Source organism: Micromys minutus (assembly GCF_963924665.1).
Source record: "Micromys minutus genome assembly, chromosome: 21".
Taxonomy (NCBI): domain Eukaryota; kingdom Metazoa; phylum Chordata; class Mammalia; order Rodentia; family Muridae; genus Micromys; species Micromys minutus.
Genome location: NC_137956.1, coordinates 28,527,745 through 28,548,122, shown reverse-complemented (window position 1 = coordinate 28,548,122; position 20,378 = coordinate 28,527,745). Strand labels below are relative to the sequence as shown.

The following is a 20,378-nucleotide window of genomic DNA, read 5'->3' as shown; positions in this document are numbered from 1 at the left end:
CACATTTCTTCCAACAAGGCCACACCTACTCCAACAAGGCCACACCCACTCCAACAAGGCCACACCCACTCCAACAAGGCCACACCTCCCAATTGTGCCACTCCCTATGGGCAGCCTCTCTTCTCGCCCTTGGGTGTGCTACTTTCCACACCTGAGCACACCACTGCACGGAATGACAGGGTGCTCCTCTCCCACTCTCCTCTCCTGCCCTGCCATGGTATCTGTTATTCATTCTCTGTCTGTCTGTCTGTCTGCTCTCTCTCTCTCTCTCTCTTTCTCTCTGATTACAGTGTCTCTTGTGGGATGTGTTTCCCCAGGCTGGAATGTATGCTCCCTCCCTGAGTCAGAGATTTCTCTTATTTGTGTCCTGTTACCACCCAAGTACCCAGGACAAAGGTTTGTTGTTAAATGAGAAACTGACAGAGGCTGAACCTTGAGAATGACATCAGAGATGGAGGGGTGACCTTGGAGGTCAGGTAGGATGGGCAGACTGCATGACTGCGTGACTCTGGGTGGGGGGGATGAAAAAGCGGAGGCAGGGCAGCATTGCTGATGGCGCTGTCTCTCCAGGAGCCAAGGATACTGCCTAGGAGCTCTGGCTCCAGTATGGCGTGGCCTGTGAGCTTATCTGCACATACAAGGAAGAGCGTCTGCCGGGCAGAGGGCTGTACAGTTAGGGCTCAGGGACATTGGCTTGCTGGTTTATTTGAGCATCTTTACGGGCAGAAGATAAGGCTAACATGGTCTCAGGTGGAATGAGGAGAGAACAGTTGGCCATATCAAGTTACACGAAAAGGCCCAGCAAAGTACTTTGGGATTGGTTTCTGTATACGCTTGTTTTGTTGAAATTGGAAACGATCTATTCTTTAGTTTATTTAAGATTTTTAGATGTGGTATAAATTCCTTCTGGTTTCCAGCCAGGTGCACTTTTAAAATTACACTTTCCGGCAATAACACTGCCGTCCCTGCTCCAGGTAGCCAGTCCTGCAGAACCCAGGTCACCGCTGAACGGTCTGGTTTCTCTTGTATGCGACTGGCCATGGGATTCTGCCCCGAGCATTGTGGGAAAAGTACATTGGAACAGTACATATAAAAATGTGTATAAGAAGTCCCAAGGAAACAACTTCAAGCAATGATTTTTATTGTCTCAGTTGTCAACGTGAAAGCAGGTTCCCAAGGAGGTCACAGTCATGAGTTACACTGAGGAGAAATACATCCTCAGGTCACCAGGGTGAGTTCAGGCTTTCTAACAGAGACTCAAAGGCACCTTTGCCCTAAACAAGAAAGTTTGCCTCTTCCCGTGCAAGGGCAGATTCATGCCCCCTCAGCCAATCTAGCTACTCATCGAGAGGGTCCTTCCAGGTTGTTGGTCTTCACTGCTCTCCAACGATGTCTCCACAGCTGCTTTGCCCACACAGCTGCTGTTGGTATCAGGAACCTTCATTTCAGCACCGTGTGTTGTATCTATGAAAAGATAAAGAGAAGAGGGGTATGCTCTGTGGAGGTAGGGTGAGGTGTGGGGGAAGGGGGTGCCTCTGGTAGGCCCATGTTGAGGCATCCTTTCCCCCTGAGGGACCAGCCACAGGATGGTTTAATATAGAATAGAGTATTCAGAGCGTGGGGAGGGGAGTTAAGAGGTTAGTGGGGGAGGGGAGAGGGAGAGAAGAGTAAAGGAATAGAGGCCGGCCATGAGCACATGGAGAGAGGGGTGAAGGGAATGGGGAGAGAAAGGACAAAGGGGGAAGAGGGGAAGAGAGCAAGAGAGAGAGGAGGGGGCAAGCAGCCCCTTTTTTTGGTGCCAGGCATACCTGGCTGTTGTCAGGTAACTGTGGGTGGAGCTTAGACAGAATGCTAACAGCTGCCGGAACGGAGCAGAAAGGAGCCAAAACCTTAGAGTGAAACGCTTACTTCAGCGGTGGGTGCCAACCACGTTGCCAAGTAGAAATAACATAATTTGGCATGCAACCATACCCTCACCTCCCACAGCCTTTGTTTTCAGTATTCCCATCAAAATCAAAGTGTAATAATAACCGCTCTGCTGACAGGATTTTCACTATTCTGGGTTAAGGAAGACGCGAACGTGATGTCTTCACAATGCATCTAAGAATGGGGCACGTCACTGTTGAATTCATTCCCACGTGCTTTTGGAGTGTCTACCAGATATGCTCTGGGCTCCAGGGATGGAGGCAGGGATGAGACCTGAGCACTGGGATCCAGGTCAGGCCCCAAGGACTCAGCTACTATGAAAAAGATACCGTCTGTCCTGTAAACGTTTCTCTTCCGAGAAGTTACAATGAAGAGCCTGAGGTGTGGTTTGGTAGGAGAGCATGTGAGACAGACGTAGCATATCCAAGGCTTGGGTTTCCATCTTACTGCTGCAGAACAGAAAAGGGGAGAGAGTTGTAATGAATACCATTAGATAGCGCCGCATCCTTTCACAGTCAGATGCCCTGAGAACCTGGAACATCTCAGCAAAGCACATGCAGTAGTGAAATTCCGTTTCTAAAATTGGCAGCCAAGCATTTTCAGAGCCTCAGAAGTCGCCAGCCGAAATAATGCCCCCGAACAGAAGATTTGAGTTGTGTTGATGGATCGCCAGTGTTGATGTGAATTCACATTGACAGCCGTGTTGTGGGTCTGGACATTTTACTTCCTGGTTTATAAACATTTATATTCGTAGCCTCAGGCAGAATAAAATGTGCTCTGGTTTTTTTTTTTTTTTTTTTTCCTTTTCTGAGAGACAGGGTTCTGGGCTTTATTAGACTCTCTTACATGTCTAGATTAGCGAACTGATTTTAAAACATTTTTATAAGACGGATTTTTTTTCAGCTTTCTGCTTTTGACACATGTAAATGCATTTTGGCCTCAGTTTTTAAAGTGTTTCCAAAGTTAATTGGGCTTTCAGACACCTGGGATTTGCCGTTAGAACAAGTTACCGGCTGCTCTCGCCAGTTCGCATGCAGTTTCCTTGCCGGTGGCTCTCTCTGTCCCCTTCTGTTCCGATGGAGACTGTACACACATACATGGGCCTTTTTACTATTCAGAGAAAAGGCGTATGTGTCCATAGGTAGTTTAGTTACACAGAGAAAAGGCGTATGTGTCCACAGGTAGTTTAGTTACACAGAGAAAAGGCGTATGTGTCCACAGTCCATTTAGTTACACAGAGAAAAAGCATATTACTCCTAAGTTAGCATCATCTAGGGAAACCGTCCATTAGTGCTGGGGTAAAGTGTGCTTGTCTTTGCCCTATCTGCTCTGTGATCTCAGACCTCACAGCTTTTCTAGGCACTCATTACTGCCCAGCATTAAGTGAGATATTTCATTTGCAAAATGCACAGCAGCCTGTATAGGACTGGAGGGATAGGCATTGGTCATCTCGTTCAGTGAACGGTTTTCCAAAGAGCGTTTGTTCCAGAGGTCAGAAGCAGTAAAGATGAGAGAGGCCTTCCATGAGGTTATATAAAAAGTGATGGAGATGGGAGGGGATGGAGTGTGTTACATGCTGGGAGAAAGGAAGATGGCTGACTCTGTGTAGTCAGAAGGAAGGGGGGAAGCGGGTCTCTGGAGGGGGCCTAAAGCAAAGTGACCAGCTGTGCTCACCCCTCTCCAGAAGGTGGCGACGTGAATATGTGAGAGTGGCTGGGGAGCCAGGTGAGAAGGGCAGGGTTAAGCTGAAGAAAGCCAGTAAGGGCTCCAAAGCCTTCCAGACAACGCTGTCTAAAGTCAGAACCCAGGGCGAGGATGATGGAGAAGAGATAAAGCAACAGGTCAAGGAATCAACAAGCCTGGCAGCTGACAAGCATCAGGGTAGGAAAGGAAGAGATCAGAGCAGCTTCCTTCCTACCACAGGATCCAGAGGCAGCAGCAGCCTATAGGACATGCGGGTGGAGGGCAAAGCCAAATCCCTGCGTATTGTATTCAACAGAGGTTGGGGACTGGGGCTGTTCTCCACTGTGTGTATAGATATCTGTGGTCAAGTCAGAATGAAGTTGTAACCTTATAAACATTTTCCCGTTATTTCTATGCTTGTGGGTGTTCTGCCTCCATGTATGTCAATACACCACAGAGACCAGGTCACTGGATCTTCTGAGGCTAGAGTCACAGATGACTGTGAGCTGCCGTAAGGTGCCGGGACTCAAACTCAGATCCTCTGAAGAGCTGCCAGTGCGCTTACCTAGTGAGCCATCAGTCTGGCCCTCAAACTGGAACTTTAGGATTACTGAGCCCCGGAACCTGCTTCTGAGGCAGTGGAGGCCGAGTCACACACAGGCTGTATGTGCTGATGCGTGACTGTTTTGGAGCGTTCTAACTGCTGTTTCTCTTGTCCCTTTAGGAAGCCGTATCACCCTAAACTGGAAGCTTTTGTTAGTCACATGTCGAAAGGATCCGGAGCCTCTTTTGAAAGCCCCTTAAATTCCCTGCCTCTCTATCCTAACCACCCTCTGTGTGAGATGGGAGAGCTCACACAGACAGGTATGTACAATGACTGGTCCATGTCCTTCCCATACACCCCTCTGCTTGCACACATCAGCAGATGATAGATAGGTAATGTCCTCCAGGATGCAGGCATATGTGTTATCCGTTATCCACGTGGGGCCTGGCTATTCCCAGACAGAAATCAGGAGTTGATGATCTCTTTCAGGGCTGGTAGTCCTGGGCCTTGAGTGCCCAGAGCCCGGGGACTGGTATGCCAAACACAGGTCTTTAATCTTGAAGCCTTAAAAACTAAGAATTTACTGCTCTGGGCTTAACTGCTGACAGTCCAGCACTTGGCAGACACCATAGTCCTTGGCTTCTAGCAGTAATGAGTGGCAGCAACAGACAGAGCGAAGCAGACAGTACGGAGCAGCTGTGGATGATGCCTTCCAGTGTTAAAACTCAAACTCCTAGGTTAGGACTCCCGGCCCTATAGTGACAGTGTTATCGGCTTTCTGTTTCTTCAGCTGTTGTCTTAATTGCAATGCTGCCACCTTGACCACTGCTACTGCTCTCTCTGATAGAGTCAGAGTACACAAGGGAAGGTCAGTCAGAAGTCTTTCCCTGGGCCTTCTTATATGAGGAGCAGTGAAGGTGGGCTGACTAGAAAAGCAAGCTGAACAGCCAGGAAAGGGGGTGTCTTGGTCAGGGTTTTACTGCTGTGAACAGATACCATGACCAAGGCAATTCTTATAAAGGACAACATTTAATTGGGTCTGGTGTACAGGTTCAGAGGTTCGGTCAAGTATCATCAATGTGGGAGCATGGCAGCATCCAGGCAGGCATGGTGCAGGAAGAGCTGAGAGTTCTACATCTTCATCTGAAGGCACCTAGGAGAAGACTGGCTTTCAGACAGCTAGGTTGAGGGTCTTAAAGCCCATACCCACAGTGACACACCTACTCCAACAAGGCCACACCTCCTAATAGTGCCACTCCCTGGGTCAAGCATGTACAAACCACCACAGAGGATATAACAAGCCTGTTTGCACTAATATAGTTGTTTTCCCACAAATAAAGGACTGCTTGCACCAGCCACAGGCCTTCTGGGCCACCAGGAAAAGCCCTCTGGCCTGAGAAAGTGGCTAGAGCTCACCAGGCTTGTCTTGCTTCCACTGTTGCTCTCTGAGGCTGCAGCAGACTGTTTCTCCTCAGCTGTGTTTATAGCTGCGGAAGTGTCCTCAGGGCGACTGCAAAGTGTCCAAAGCAGCCAGGCAGCCGTGAAGGCCGTCTGGCCAGTCAGTAGGAAAGGGGCTCTTGGCTGACAGTTCTCTGCTCAGGCTGCCAGGCAGAGGAGAGCCCATCAAACAGTCTGCTCCTGGTTCTTAGTCATGCTCAGAGAACTTAAAATAATGTTGACAATTAACTTAACAATAAAGACCCAACACAAACTCAACACAGAACAGTCTTAATAGTGTTGTTAAAAGATGATGTCCCAGGTTTCAGCACCAATGTTAGGGAAAAGATGAAGAGAGTGGGGGGGGGGCATATGGCCCATGGAGGTGCGGTAAGGCCTGGGGGCAAGGGAGATGCCTCTGAGGGGCCCATGTTGGGAATCCCCTCCCCCTGAGGGACCAGCCACTCAACAGTATAGTACCTAATAGAGTTTATTCAAGTCATGGGAGAGTTAAGAGGGTAGTAGAGGCAGAGAGAGAGAGAGAGAGAGAGAGAGAGAGAGAGAGAGAGAGAGAGAGAGAGAGAGAGAGAGGAGAGGAATAGAGAAGTAGAAGGCCAACCATGAGCACATGGAGAAAGAGGGGGGAAGGGAAGGTGAAGAGGACTGGTAAGGGAGGGAGAGAAAAAGATGTGAGAGGCAAGAGAGCAAGAGAGGAGGGGTCAAGCAGCCCCTTTTATAGTGTCAGGTCACTGGGGAGGAGTATACCTGGCCATTGCCAGGTAACTGAGGGTTGGGGTTTACAGAATCCCGACAAATAGCATTCAATGGTACCTAACAACATATAATAGTGTTTAAGCTCCTATGTCAGTGCCCTAGGGAGAGGTTGGTTTTCTGATCGATCTCAGATGGACTGGGGCCTCAAGCAACTCAGAGACCCCAAGGTATCTATTTAAATACCTGCTTTCTTAAAATAAAAAATAACTTTATAGGCAAGATGGCTGTCACGAGTAAACTGGGTCTGCTACCCCGCCTGGTGACTCCAGTTCAATCCTTGGGTCCCACGTAGAAGGAAAGAACCAGCTCCTGCAAGCCATCTTCTGACCTCTATGTGCCCACTGCAATGCACATGTGCACTGATGTGCGCACAAAGTATGTAAAAAGAAAATTAAATAATCTTTCTCGTTACAGAAGCATTGGTGTTCATGAGTATAAGTCGCAAAAGACAGTAAATCAGAAGAAAGTGCCACAGTTCCACTGAGAAATAGATGAAGGGCTGCGGAGATGGCTCGGTGGCTAAGAGCACTAGCTGCTCTTATAGAGGGTTCAGGTTCAATTTGGTTCCCAGCTCCCACAAGTAGACTCACCATAACGCCATAAGTAGCATTCATAACGCCAGTTCCAGGGGATCTGACACCCTCTTCTGACTTCCTTGGACATCAGGCACACAGCTGGTGCACATACATTCATGCAGGCAAATATATACCATAAAATAATTTTAAAAATGTTTAAAAAATTAAAAAGAAACAGACTCTTGATGCTAACCTCTCTTCCCGTGCACTTGCCATGGTACCCTAGTGAGCCCTCGCTTCTGTGTTCATTTTTTAAAAAGATTTATTTATTTATTATATATACTATACTGTGGCTGTCTTCAGATACACCAGAAGAGGGCATCAGGTCTTATTACAGATGGTTGTGAGCCACCATGTGGTTGCTGGGAATTGAACTCAGGACCTCTGGAAGAACAGTCAGTGCTCTTAACCACTGAGCCATCTCTCCAGCCCATGTTTTCATTTTCATTATGCAAGAATATATCTGGGGGTAGACAAGATAGCTCAGCGGGTCAGGGTGCCTACTCATTTGGGAGTAGAACTCTCCAAACCATTCAAACACCTGAACATAAACAATATAATTAGACATACGGCCTGTGTGTAGTTCACATCCTCAGAGGGTTCCCACCGTGACTGAGAGGGCGGTCCCTCACATTCTGCAGGCTGGAGGGCAAGCCTGCTCTTTTCTTTTGGGCTGCCTTCTCCTGCATATGGATAAAGCTTTCTCATTTCTGTCAAAAGTCCATTCATTATTGTACTCTGGTGTGCAAAGCTCAGATGGCATTAAAGAGAAGGTAAAAGTCTTGCTCCTACCTTCCACCCACCTCACTCCACACCCTCCATTCTGAAGCATCTGTGAACACCAGGTCTTGCTTTTCCTTCTTTTTCACTTAACGGGGGGCGGCGGGGGGGGGGACACGATCAGCATACTGTCTCCTTTATGGTTCTTAAAACATTCTCTGGATATCTGGCATTGCAGAGTACTTACTGTTGGCTGCGCTTGGAACGTTCCTGCTGAGCCAGAAAGCAGTCCGCAGAGGCTAACAGGGGGCCTTCAGTTAGGCATTATAAAGGAAACAGGGCCAAGGAGGGAACATCCCAACTGGAAGTACCCTAGGTAGAAAGCAGGTAATGGTAGGTAAGACAGATTTCATGTCGTCACCCCTGCCTGAGGATGCTGTGTGTCTGGGCAGTACAGACACCTGTCCTCGGGTACTTGCTAATTACAGTCTAGATGCGGGGTTCCTAGTCTCTGCTGGCCCTAGGGAAATGGGGAGTCCAGTGGGTAGAGGCTGTGACAAAAGCTGTCCTCCACACCCCATCTTCACACTAGCTGACACAAGCCTGTTCTCACAGCTTCTACTTCCCTGTGGGGAAACAGGCCTCATCCCATTAACTTCAACTGGTATCCAACATGTCAGAGACAGGCGCCGGTCCTTTGTGGCCTTTTTGCTAAACGTTAAGAAGGTTAAACTCTTCAGGAAGTAAGTCTCTGTGTCCTCTGCTGTTGCAGGAGTTGTGCAGCATCTGCGGAATGGCCAACTCCTGAGGGACATCTATCTGAGGAAACACAAACTTCTGCCCAACAACTGGTCCTCAAACCAGCTCTACCTAGAGACCACGGGGAAGAGCCGCACCCTGCAGAGCGGACTAGCCTTGCTCTATGGCTTCCTCCCGGAGTTTGACTGGAAGAAGGTTTACTTCAAGCACCAGCCAAGTGCCCTGTTCTGCTCTGGAAGCTGCTACTGCCCGCTGAGAAACCAGTATCTGGAGAAGGAACAGCGACGCCAGTACCTGCTTCGTCTGAAGAACAGCGACCTGGAGAGGACCTACGGGGAGATGGCCAAGATTGTGGACATCCCCACCAAGCAGCTCCGGGCAGCCAACCCCATCGACTCCATGCTCTGCCACTTTTGCCACAACGTCAGCTTCCCCTGCAGCAAAGGCGGCTGCCTTGGCATGGAGCACTTTAAAGTGATCAAGACGCACCAGATCGAGGATGAGCGGGAGAGGCATGAGAAGCTCCTGTACTTTGGGTATTCCCTCCTCGGGGCCCACCCCATCCTGAATCAGACCGTTAACCGGATGCAGCGTGCTGCCTCGGGTTGGAGGGACGAGCTCTTCACCCTCTACTCTGCGCACGACGTCACCCTGTCACCCATCCTCAGTGCCTTGGGTCTTTTGGAAGCCAGGTTCCCGAGGTTTGCCGCCAGGCTGGTTTTCGAGCTCTGGCAAGACCATCAAAAGCCCAGTGAACATTCCGTCCGGATTCTTTATAATGGGGTTGACGTCACCTTCCACACCTCCTTCTGCCATGACTTCCACAAGCGCTCTCCCAAGCCCATGTGTCCTCTTGAGAACTTGGTCCGCTTTGTCAAAAGGGATATGTTTGTAGCCCTGGACGGCAGTAGTACTAACTATTACGATGCATGTCACGGGGAAGGGGCCTAAGAGGAATTCAGCACAGCAGTGTCTTCTTGCTGGTTCTGTCTGTTGCTAAGATGTCAAGGTATAGAGTTCTAATGGATGCAGATTAGGTGGGATGACCATGCTCATGGGTTGAGACAAACAGGAAGCACATAACAGTATGTTACTTGGTACAAAATAGCAGGTTCACAGAGGAAGGAAGGTACGTTTTCACAGCCCTGTGCAGCTTAGAGTGAGCATAAGGCTCAGTACTCACAGTTGCCAAGCCAACCTTATTTAACTTTTGGCCTGCCGTGGAACCAGCAAACCTCTGCCAAAATCTTCTTAATCTCGGACATTTACCTTGTTGAGTGGAAATTTTCCCAGAGTGATGAGTTCAAAGTGTGCTTGGCAGGAATCTGTCATACCCTCTCAGCTGCGCTCCAGTGACGTGGCGATACACAGATGGGCATGTGTGACTATGTTCCACAGGCCAAACGGAACGGGTGGCAGCCAGCTCCGGCTCATAGGCTGTGTTTGCTGACTCATCTTTAAAAGCAGCTGTACCATGGTATTTCCAGCGCTTTGAGAGCCAGCCAACCGCTGGTCCCTTGGTAACGTCCCCTAGAAGCACGGTATTGGGTCTGTAACTGGTGTGGTAACAAGCCCAGGGAAAGGAATACTGGAGCAGACAGCGCACAGGAATTACTACAGCACTCATGAGGATCACGGCACAAAATAGCTTTAAGTGTGTTTTAGATTTTTGTCTGCTGTCGTCTGTTGGCTGCAGATGCTGGGATTTTTGTATTCCATTTAGTATTTTTATAGTCTAGGAAAATATTTTCTGAGACCAGTTTTAGATGTGTTCGGATTCCTATAGAAATACTCGACTTACTGCACCTGCGTGGCGGTTGGAAGGAGGCCAAAAGTTCAATTCAGACCCTCTCACCCCCCTCCAAAAATAAATAGCTAGTGACTCATTCCCTCTGACAGGCTATAAAACTGGGCACATTTTTAAACCGTTTTCATCAATTTCAAATGCCAAATTCCAATTGATTTTTGAAAAGATTTCTAGAAAAAAAAAACTTTGTTACTCCATAGTTAAATAATCTTTCGAAAATGTTTTATATATTAGGCATAATTACCACTAACTCCGTGGTTCCTAGGTCAACGGTGCTAGTTCATTCTGAAGACATGGCCGTGCAGGTGGCATTTGGCAGCATCAGCATTCCAGTCTTCTCTTCCTTTGTGTCTGGTGTTGCATTTGAACACGCTTTGTTTTTAGAAATAAAAAATTTTTGAATTCTTAGCCTGAACAACTCATGGTGTGTATCTGTTTGTCCTTCAGGTTCTTTACAAGGGAGAAGCAGTGTTTTAGAATTTTACTTTTAACTGCTTGATATAGTGCCAAGGACTGTACATTTGTCCCCCCCCCCCCTCCGTCTGTCTGTCTGTCTGTTTCTGTCGCTCTGTCCCTCCCTCAAACATATAAAGCCTATTCGGGTTTCTTTCCCCCACTCACAAGCTGTCATATTTAGAACTGCTAAATACAGCTTGAAGATTTAAAAATAAAAGCAAGAAGAGGGAATTTTAAAAACGTTAACTCGTGACGCCTGTTGTAAGAGTAAGTATCTTGGGCAGGGCCAGCATAGTTTATAGAAGATGGCTTTCCCCCGAGCAACGCAAAGGGCAGACTGAAGACCTTCGTTCCACAGCGGATTAATTTCAATGCAGAACATGAACCTGACACATATGCATGCATATGCCCAGACCTTGGGATTTTGGAACTGATCTAATGGCATCACTCATGACCAGCCTGGCAGTGTACACATATGTAGTGTATGTAGTTAGCTTCATGGGTTTTTTTTTTTTTGGAAGAATTTTGAAATTATATTTATGTACAGAAAACTTAGTGTACATTTAACCCGGCTTAATGTCGAGTTCCTTAGCCTTTTCCTTTTCCAGCTTGGCAATGCGAGGCACAGACTTAGGACCCAGAACGTTGCCTCCCCAGTGGCGGTGGGTCTCGTCATTATAATTGGTCCTAATAACTTCCACCAGCTTAGTCAGAGCATCCTTGTCTTCTGAGTTAACCCGTGCAAAGGCAACAGTGGTGCATGTCTTCCTGTGGGCCAGGCACCCCAGCCTGGCCTTTTCTTTGATGATGCAGTAGGGCACCTCATCTTTCGACACAAGGCAGGCAGGATTGTCTCTGGCCTGTACTTGTGGACAAGCTTAAGCAGCTGAATAGCTGTTTTGTTTGCCTGTTCAGGGCCTGGGTGAACTGGTTAATGGCAGGAGGTACTTTGAGCTGCTTATAGAGTTTGGTTCTTTGCCTCTGCAGCCTGATATAGCGTGGCCATTTGATGAAGCATGTTAGATCTCTTTTGGGCTGGATGTCCTGCCCAATGCCAAAGTTCTTTGGCCTTTTTTTAACAAAGGATTGACCACTCTTTTGGCCTCCTGCTTCTTGACGATGGCAGGGCCAGGGCCACCTTCTTCTCCTTGGCCTTCTTTCCTTTGGGCATCTTGCTCAGCTGAAGGAGAGGGTAGCTTCGTGTTTTTATATTAAAATGAATATGCTCTGTCTGAAAAATAATCCCAAGCAACAACTTCCAATGTGAAGCTCAGCCTTATGGGGAAGAAACAATCTCAGTTCCGGCCCCAGTTTCTCCCACTGTGCTCTCTCCACACACTTGAGAGGGCGGGTGTGTATGGGCTTTTCCACCACACAAAGGGAGCAATCAGCTCTGCAGCTGGATGCCTTCCAGTTCCATCCTGAGATGTGTATGTACAAATAATTCAGATCCCTCAGATGGAATGCCCAAAGCTGTCACACACAACTGCACTTCAGTTGGCAGGTTTTACCTGTGCCTCTGAATTTAGGTCTACACCACCACCACCACTCCATCCCCTGGGCTTAATTTGTTGGAGCCATCACAGAGCTTCAGGGAAGCACCAGTTTATTACAAGGATGTTGCAGAGGAAGAGATGAATATGGTGTGGGGGAGGGGCACAAGCTTCTAATACCGTCTTGCTGAGCCATGGTCCATTAATTTCCCGTATCTAGCTGCCTAACCCTCCAAACTCTGTCCGTTGGGATTTTATGAAGATTTCGTCACATAGGTGTAACTGATTATGTTTTTGGCCACTGGTGATCAATATGACTTTGGCCCTTCCCATCTCTGAAGCTTTGGTTTTTCCACCAAACAGCTCTCATCTTAAGTGCTATCTAGAGACCACTTGTGTCAAGATACTATGCAAAAGAAATAACTTTGGAAATCCTAAGGGTTTTATAGAAAAATGGACCAACATCAGATATGTCATGATACACATCCCATGAAGGCAGTACTGTGAACTGTCGGACAAACATTGCTCTGGAATTTTCTATGGGGATGCCCAAATATGGATAACCTAAAAATAGGACAAGATTTCTCTAAATTTATTGTTACAGAACATGATTTTAAGCGCATATTTTTAGGGGGCTGGGAAGACGGCTCAGTGATTAAAAGTACTTGATGCTCTTCCAGAGGACCTGGGTTCAATGCCAGGCACCTACATGGTCACATGGTGTATGTTCTCAACTCTGGTTTGGGGAATCTGACACCTGACCTCTGTGGGCACCAGACACACAAACAGTGCCCCCACACTCATACTAGTGAAACACAAAAATAAAACTGATTAATAGTTTTTGTTTTATTTTTTGAGACAGGATTTCTCTGGAACTTGATCTATAGACCAGGTTGGCTTCAAACTCATAGAAATTCACCTGCCTTTGCCTCCTGAGTGCTAGAAGTTTTTGTTCGCTTTTTTTTTTTTAAAGAATGTGTGTTGTGTATGTGTGCACATGTATACATTTAGTACATGTTCAAGGGTATCATGACAGACCTTTTTTAGCTGTTTTAAAACATTTTTTATTCTTTGAGGATTTTATTAAAAAATATTATCATATGCAGCCTCATCCTCCAACTTATCCAGATCCATTTTCACCTTTCTACCTCCCATCTTCAACTTCATGTTCCATCTCTCTCTCTCTCTCTCTCTCTCTCTCTCTCTCTCTCACACACACACACACACACACACACACACACACACACACACACGGGCCTCTTTCTCTGCTCCTTCTCTCTCCTTTCTCCCTGTGCTGGAACTGCAAGTGGCCGTTACCACACTGGGCTGAGCATTCTTTGTCAAGCTTCGCTTTGAACAGACTTAAAGAACTTAGTTAGATGCTTTTAGAATTAGAGTTCATTTGTTTTAGTGCTGGGAATTGAACCCAGGCCCTCATACATGATAGGTAAGCACTCTACCACTGAGCTACATCAACAGCCCTTTTCCTCTTGACCTTAGTCTTAAGGTTTTTCTGCCTTAGCCTCCTGAGTACAGGCCTGTGGTACTGGCCTGGTAGTAATAATTAGAATAATAAATGGCCCACCAGGAAAACTACTAAACACCTAGCTGAAGGTCTTCACGGGCTCAGCAGAATTAGACTTGAAGAAGACTTAGGGAAGTCTCTTTTCCAGAACTGGTGCAGGAAAGGTGGAGATACGTGCCTCTCTGAATCTTCAGAAATCCCAGAAACAGGTTTAGCGTCCCAGGCCAGGTGGGTCACTCTAGTGTGTTAGGATGTAACTGCAAACACACAGCGTAAGGTCTGGGCTTCAGTAGTGGCTAGTGGGATGCCACCTCTGATTCCCCATAGTTCAGGACTTCCGAACTGAGTATCGGGACTGCAGCCCTGTGTTCATACCTACCAGGAACTGCTCGGTAACAAGAATCCGTTCAGCAGGAATCAGCTGAGTACACAGGCATGGTCAGGCCATCCTGAGCGCTGAGACAGATGAGTGTTAGTGAGGAAAGGGTCATCGTCCGGAGCAGAACTTGGGGCTGCAGTGCCCTCAGCAGAAGGATATCAGATGTGTAAGCCAGTGAGAGTCTTGCCTCCTACAGGGCTTTGTGAGTCTTCCAAGAGAGGGGCATGCTTTTCTAAATAGTCTGTCCTGAGTCCAACCTAGGTTGACACAAGGGCTCTAGTCACAATGTACCCAGGAAGAGGCTGTTTCCATGGTAACGGGCTTTCCCTATGGCCTCTGCAGCAGTCCTACCAGATGTTGTGTTTGGTGAAAGGTGTCGGTAAATTAATTAAACAATGGGTTCACAGCAGTTACACATTTAAATCTAAATGGTTAGGGACTATTTCCACCATCCTGGCTTATTTTTCTTTGAAGAAGACAACATAACTTCTTTGTAGTGAGAGATAGAGTGGTCAACCATTAGGGGGCAGTATCAAATAAGCTTTTGGTCTTTAGGGTTGGATCTGCCTTATAGAAAAGTAGGTTAGCTTGTGTTTTAGGAACTTGAGCAACTGTCCTTGTTTGCCTGTGGTGGAGGAGTTTCCATAGGTAAGATTTTCAGTAAAACAAGCCAGTGACTCTGGAGTTACACATTAAAACAAATGCATTCTATCATTCACATTTTATAGAAAAGTGTGCGTAATTCACAGAGTAGATGGCATATAGCCCTTACTATCCTGCAACTTACTCTGTAGAACCAAGCCGGCTTTGAGCTCAGAGACCCACCTGCCTCTGCTGGGATTAAAAGTGTGTGCCATTCCCTGGCTAGGACCATGCTGTTACCTCATAACATCCCTCTGAACAATTCAGCTCCAAATGCAAAACCTGAAACTCTTTTAAAAAAAAAAAAAAAAAAGCTGGTCAAAGGAAGGGGGTGGTGTATGCCACAGGGAGTAAGTGGGGATCTGAATGATAAGGTCATAAGCCCAGCACTGAAAAGCTTTGTACAACAAAGGAAACAATCAGCCCAGTGAGGAGGCAGCCTGAAGAATGGGAGGAAACCTTTGCCAGCAAGACATTCAGTACAGGATTAGCATCAAGAGCACCAAAAGAAAGAACCGGAGGAACCAAACACCAAGAAAACAAACAACCCAGGCTGAGTGTGGTGGTGCACCCCTTTGATCCTAGCAGGCAGAGGCAAGCAGAGCTCTGTGAGTTTGAGGCCAGCCTGGTCTATATGGTGAGTTCCAGGACAGCCGAGGCTACGTGGAGAGGACAATGTCTCAAAACCAAAACAGAAGTAAGAAAACAATGAAATAAAAAACAGTCTATAGAAACAGAGTTCTCAAAAGAAGACAGACAAATGCCGAGTAAACATTTTTAAAGTGTTTAGCATCATTAGACACTAGGGAATGCAAATTAAAACTACTTTGAGATTCTGTCTACCAGTCAGACTTGCTATGACAATGAGATGGCAGCCAATGCTTTTAAGAAAACCAGGACAGGGGACCCTTAGGCTCAGTGAAAGTGTACATTTGTGCAGCCCCTGTGGAAGTCAGTGATGAGGCTTCTCAGAAAAACTACAAACAGAACTGCTGTTTGTTCCAGCTATACTACTCCTGGGCATCTATCCAAAACATAATAATACAATAAAGATACTTGCTCATCAGTGCTTACTGCCGCTCCATTCACAATAGCCAGAAGATGTAGCAGTCTCGATACCCATTAACAAATGAATAGATCATCAAGTACGGTACATATATACAATGGAATTGTATTCAGCTGTAAAAATTTAAATTTGCAAGTAAACGGATGAACCTGGAGAAAAATATAACAACTGCAGTAGCCCAGGCTCCGAACAAATGTTGAATGTTCTTTCTCATATGTGGATACTAGCTTTGAATCTTTAGATCTATTTGTTTAACTTGGAGGGCCTGATAGAAACCAGAGACCATAAAGGGATATCCTCAGGAGGATACTGAAAGTGGAGGTTTAAGCAAAGTTAGGAGTGGAGAAATGGGTAGAGGATGGAGAGAGGAAAGGTTAAACAATACAAAAGCACACAAAGAAGCCATACTAAAACATATGAGATATCTTGCTTAGCTAGATAACATTGCTCCTAGAAGCCATGGTTTAGACAAAAATCTCAGGGCTAGGTGTGGGATGTTTCCTTACACCTTGTTGGCTTAGCTGGACATGGTAGAGCACTCCTTCAATCCCAGCTCTGTGAGACAAAGGGAGAAGAATCTCTGTGAAGTTGAATCTAGCCTGCTCTACACAATGTGTTCCAGGACAGCCAGGGTTGCACAGAAAGACCCTGTCTCAAACAAAACAAAACAACACTCAAAACTGAAAACCAAGCAAACAACGCCCCTCCCACAAAGCCCCCACAGGCTTTCGTCATGCTCTCAGTTTCTAAGGAGAACTACAGAATTACAGAAGACACCAGACACCCTGAGTGGGAAGCTAGCTGGCTCTCATGCAGAAGATATCCCCTGCCTCTGTCAACTGTGAAGCCAACAGACTACAGTACCAGTGCACCAGGTAAGATGTGCCCACTGGTGCAATACTGGCATGACTATTACGGGCACAACCAACTGCTCTCTGACTGTATTCAAATCTGATAGTGTGAACTCAGTCAAAAAACTCATAGGGGAGAGGTGATAGGTCCTAAAGAGGACATTTTTACCACCCCCTATGGACAAAAGAAGAGACAGAGAGAATAAAAGAGCTAGAAGCTATGGAGAAAGACGGTAAAACGTCTTCTGTGTATGACACACTCATTGCAATCAGCAGCTGTGGAGGCCTGAACTAGACCCATACAAGACTGGACTTCGGTAGCCAGGCATAAGTTGGAGAGGCTCACAGGGTCCGACCCCTCCCTTCTGAGCTACGGTCTATAGACGGATTCTAGGGAAGAAGAATCACTGTTTCCAGATGTGTACCACTACTGACTCCATCGGATTCCACTGCATAGTTCCTTACTTGTGGTCTCACACACACACACACACACACACATACACACACACACACACAGACATGTCCCTGGGAAACTCAGTGCACACAAAACAAAGCAAAAAAGACACAACCATAGGAAAATACATGTAGAAAAAAGAGTAAACAGGAGTGTGATGAAGATTTGAAAATGGGTAGAGAGTAAAATTAATCAAATGTATTACGTATTTGTATAAAACTATTAAAGAACAAACATAACTAACAACACACAGTATTATTTGTATAAGCTATATGTTATATATAGTACATAATGTGTATATATTCATATAATATATTTGTATATTATATATATTCTAAATAATTAAAAATGCTTATGGCACTTGTTTATTGCCCGTTCAGGCAGAGCAGGGACATGTCTGTGTGTGATAGATAACCCTTCATTGGGCTTGCTTACTTATTTGCTTACACAGAGAAGCCAAACACACCACCTCTCCCAACATTCAAAATTATGTGATACTAACACAAGTCTCCAAAGAAAAAACCGTGAATTGCATTACATGCTGCTTAAATTATGAATACTCGCAATAATAAATGTTTTTCCTTTTTTTCCCCCCCCAAGGAGCTTTGTTTTGAAAAACTAAACAGTAGCAATAAATCTTAAGGAAGGAATCAGTGAAACTACCAATTCTTTGAGATCTGGGAGATAGATCGGTGAGACTGCAGCTGGGAGAGCCCCACGTGGGAGCAAAGGTCCCTTTGCTGGGGGGATAAGCCTGGGAAGCCGGTTCCAGGAATACAGAGAACCAAGACCCATCAAGTAAAACATAAACCTTGCAATGAGCTGACCAACTGCGTGCTTTCTAAACGACTTTGGTTTTTGAAAACTCAAATGTGCTGCTGTGTTTTCTCAGAAATGAATATAAGGGTCAGTGTCATACACGTTTGCTAACCCAGGGTGGGTGTTGAATGACTAGTGGTCACCCCTCATGTGGCATGTTAGAAAGTTAGCAGATGGCATGGTGGCTGTGGCAGTGTCCACAGACAACGATGCTCCTGCAAGAGTTCCATCAGCCGGGGGACAGACAGGGGTCTGCTACTCCCACCTCTGTCTTCATAGATGGTAATTCCTGGAACTCAAAGTCCTGTCTCAGTGGGATCTGTGAGAAGGGGGTCTTGGGAAGCATGATCTTCTCTCTATTCTTGAATACATTTTGAAGACTTTCTACAGAACCTTCTCCAGATAGGCTTCTCTGCACGAGGTGCTAGGGAATGTTAAGTAAGTCCAACAGCTTTCAAGGTCTGTGACCCCCAAGCAGGCCCTCGATCTGGAGCTAGTCTTGTGGCCACTGCTGGATCTCTTTGATGAACTCTTCCCAGACACCAGCAAGGACAGACCCTGCCATACTTCCCCTCTACCCTCCAACCACTGGGGTACCACCTTCACAGTCCTGACCTTCAAGTGCATTTTAATAATAAATCCACTCTGGAGGCAACTAACAGCTCCCGAGGGGCTAATGCAATCATGAGGGTAGCATCCTTGTGACTCTAATCACCTCTCATTAGACTCCTTCTCCCGACACTGTTGTATCAAGGACTAAGTTTCTAACACAGGCACATTGGGAACACAGTCAGCCAAAGTGTAAGTATAGGCATTATTGTGGCCCTGTGTATAAATGGCTTTGGGATGAGTGTGTGCATCTGTATGTTTTGTGAATGGATTGTGCACGTGTGCTTTAATTCTGTTACTGATGATGTTCTGCAGACATGCCTGTGCCTCCAGCAGAGAGCGTAATTTTCAACATCTTCCTCTACCTAACCCCTCAGCCATTTTCCCACAGTTACATCCATAAATACAGAATCTTAGTTAGTATTTATGTATTCCCTCCATTGACAGCAAAACCTTACAAAACAGAGCTTGGGAAAGGAAAATGTATTTATTTACACTCTGACCAAATTGGGGGGGGGAACTGTTGTGAGGGAGAGCCCAATTCTTCCATCTCAAATGTGCCAGTGGCTGTGCCACCCAGGTAGTAACATACTCTCTTGAATATGAGGTTCTGGAGGAGGGAAAGCCTGCGCATTGCACTTTCAGCTTGGGTAGCAATCTAGAAAAAAGACCTGAGCCAATCATGGAAGTCTCTTCTTTCATCCGTTCTAAAGTCTCTTAGGTAGGAGCCTTTGTTTCTCCTAGGTAGGAAGAAATGATCTCAGATGCCTATAACGGGGGCTTGTACCAGACTGGGAAGGTTATCGCTGGCCATGGAGAGACAGCACTAGCAACTCTTTCAAACTCCAGCTAGAGCATGAATAAAGCTCAGAAGAGTTGGGAATGCAAACCTGTGTTTAAACCATGCAGCAGACTATTCTTGGTCCACTAATAGAATGGGATGACACCCTAGCCCCTCAGGTCTCGAGGAGTCTGCACATGGACTGAGAAATGCCTTCCCCCTACCCCAGAGGCCCTCAACTGCCTGTCGTTCCCTCTTACATAGTTCCCATGGGTTCTCCACTGCCATGCCAGTGCCTCTTCGAGAACTGGAACTATGGGGCTGCCTCAGCTGTTTAGAGCACTCGCTGTGTGCTTTCAGAGGACCCGGGTTCAATTCCCAGCACCAGCGTGGCAGCTCACAACCGTCTGTAACTCCAGCTCCAGTGCATCTGATGTTCTCACACAGACATACATTCAGAAAAAAAAAAAAAAAAACACTAATTCACATAAAATAAAATAAATATTAAAAAAATAATTGGAATTAGTTTGATCCTAAAGAAATATAGGTTAGCGTTCTACAACAACATTCGCAATGCATACTGGGTAATGGGAAGTCTGACCGAATGATAAGAGTTCACATCCATGGCCCTTACTGTATGAAGAGAAACTGAGGGTCTGGGAGGAAGCTGGAAGGTAGGAAATGAGCTCTTTGCTCAAACTCCCATCAACTGGGCTAAAAAAAACCACAATGGGTAAAGAGTCTCCTGCACAAGTAGATTCCTTGTACTGGTGACCTGGTTCTGATCACCAACAACCACATAAAAGCAGGATGTAGCAGTGGATGCCTATAAACCCAGAAATGTGGTCCGAGGCAGATAGGAGGATCCTGCAGGTTATGTGTGCCAGGCTCTCTAGGCAAAACAGAAAGCTCTTCATTCGGTAAGAGATCCTGCCTCAAAAAACACAATAGAGATGGGCAGAGGAACACACCCAAGATCAGCCTCTGGCTTCTGAATATGCATGTACACACACACACACACACACACACACACACACACACACACACGACTATTGCCCAGAATAGAGACCCAAAGACA

The 20,378-nt window shown here is 46.4% G+C and overlaps 1 protein-coding gene across 2 annotated transcripts in view; it reads left to right on the top strand.

Moving 5' to 3' along the window:
* The window catches only part of PXYLP1 (2-phosphoxylose phosphatase 1), a 61,482-nt gene extending 51,660 nt beyond the window's left edge, over nt 1-9,822 (top strand). For both annotated transcript variants that reach the window (XM_080934751.1, XM_080934752.1), the window contains 2 exons: nt 4,334-4,473; nt 8,432-9,822. In XM_080934751.1, the coding sequence (XP_080790877.1) occupies nt 4,334-4,473; nt 8,432-9,369 (1,078 nt within the window). In that variant the 3' untranslated portion in view covers nt 9,370-9,822. The remainder of the gene's footprint in view (nt 1-4,333; nt 4,474-8,431) is intronic.
* Nucleotides 9,823-20,378: the final 10,556 nt, after the last annotated feature.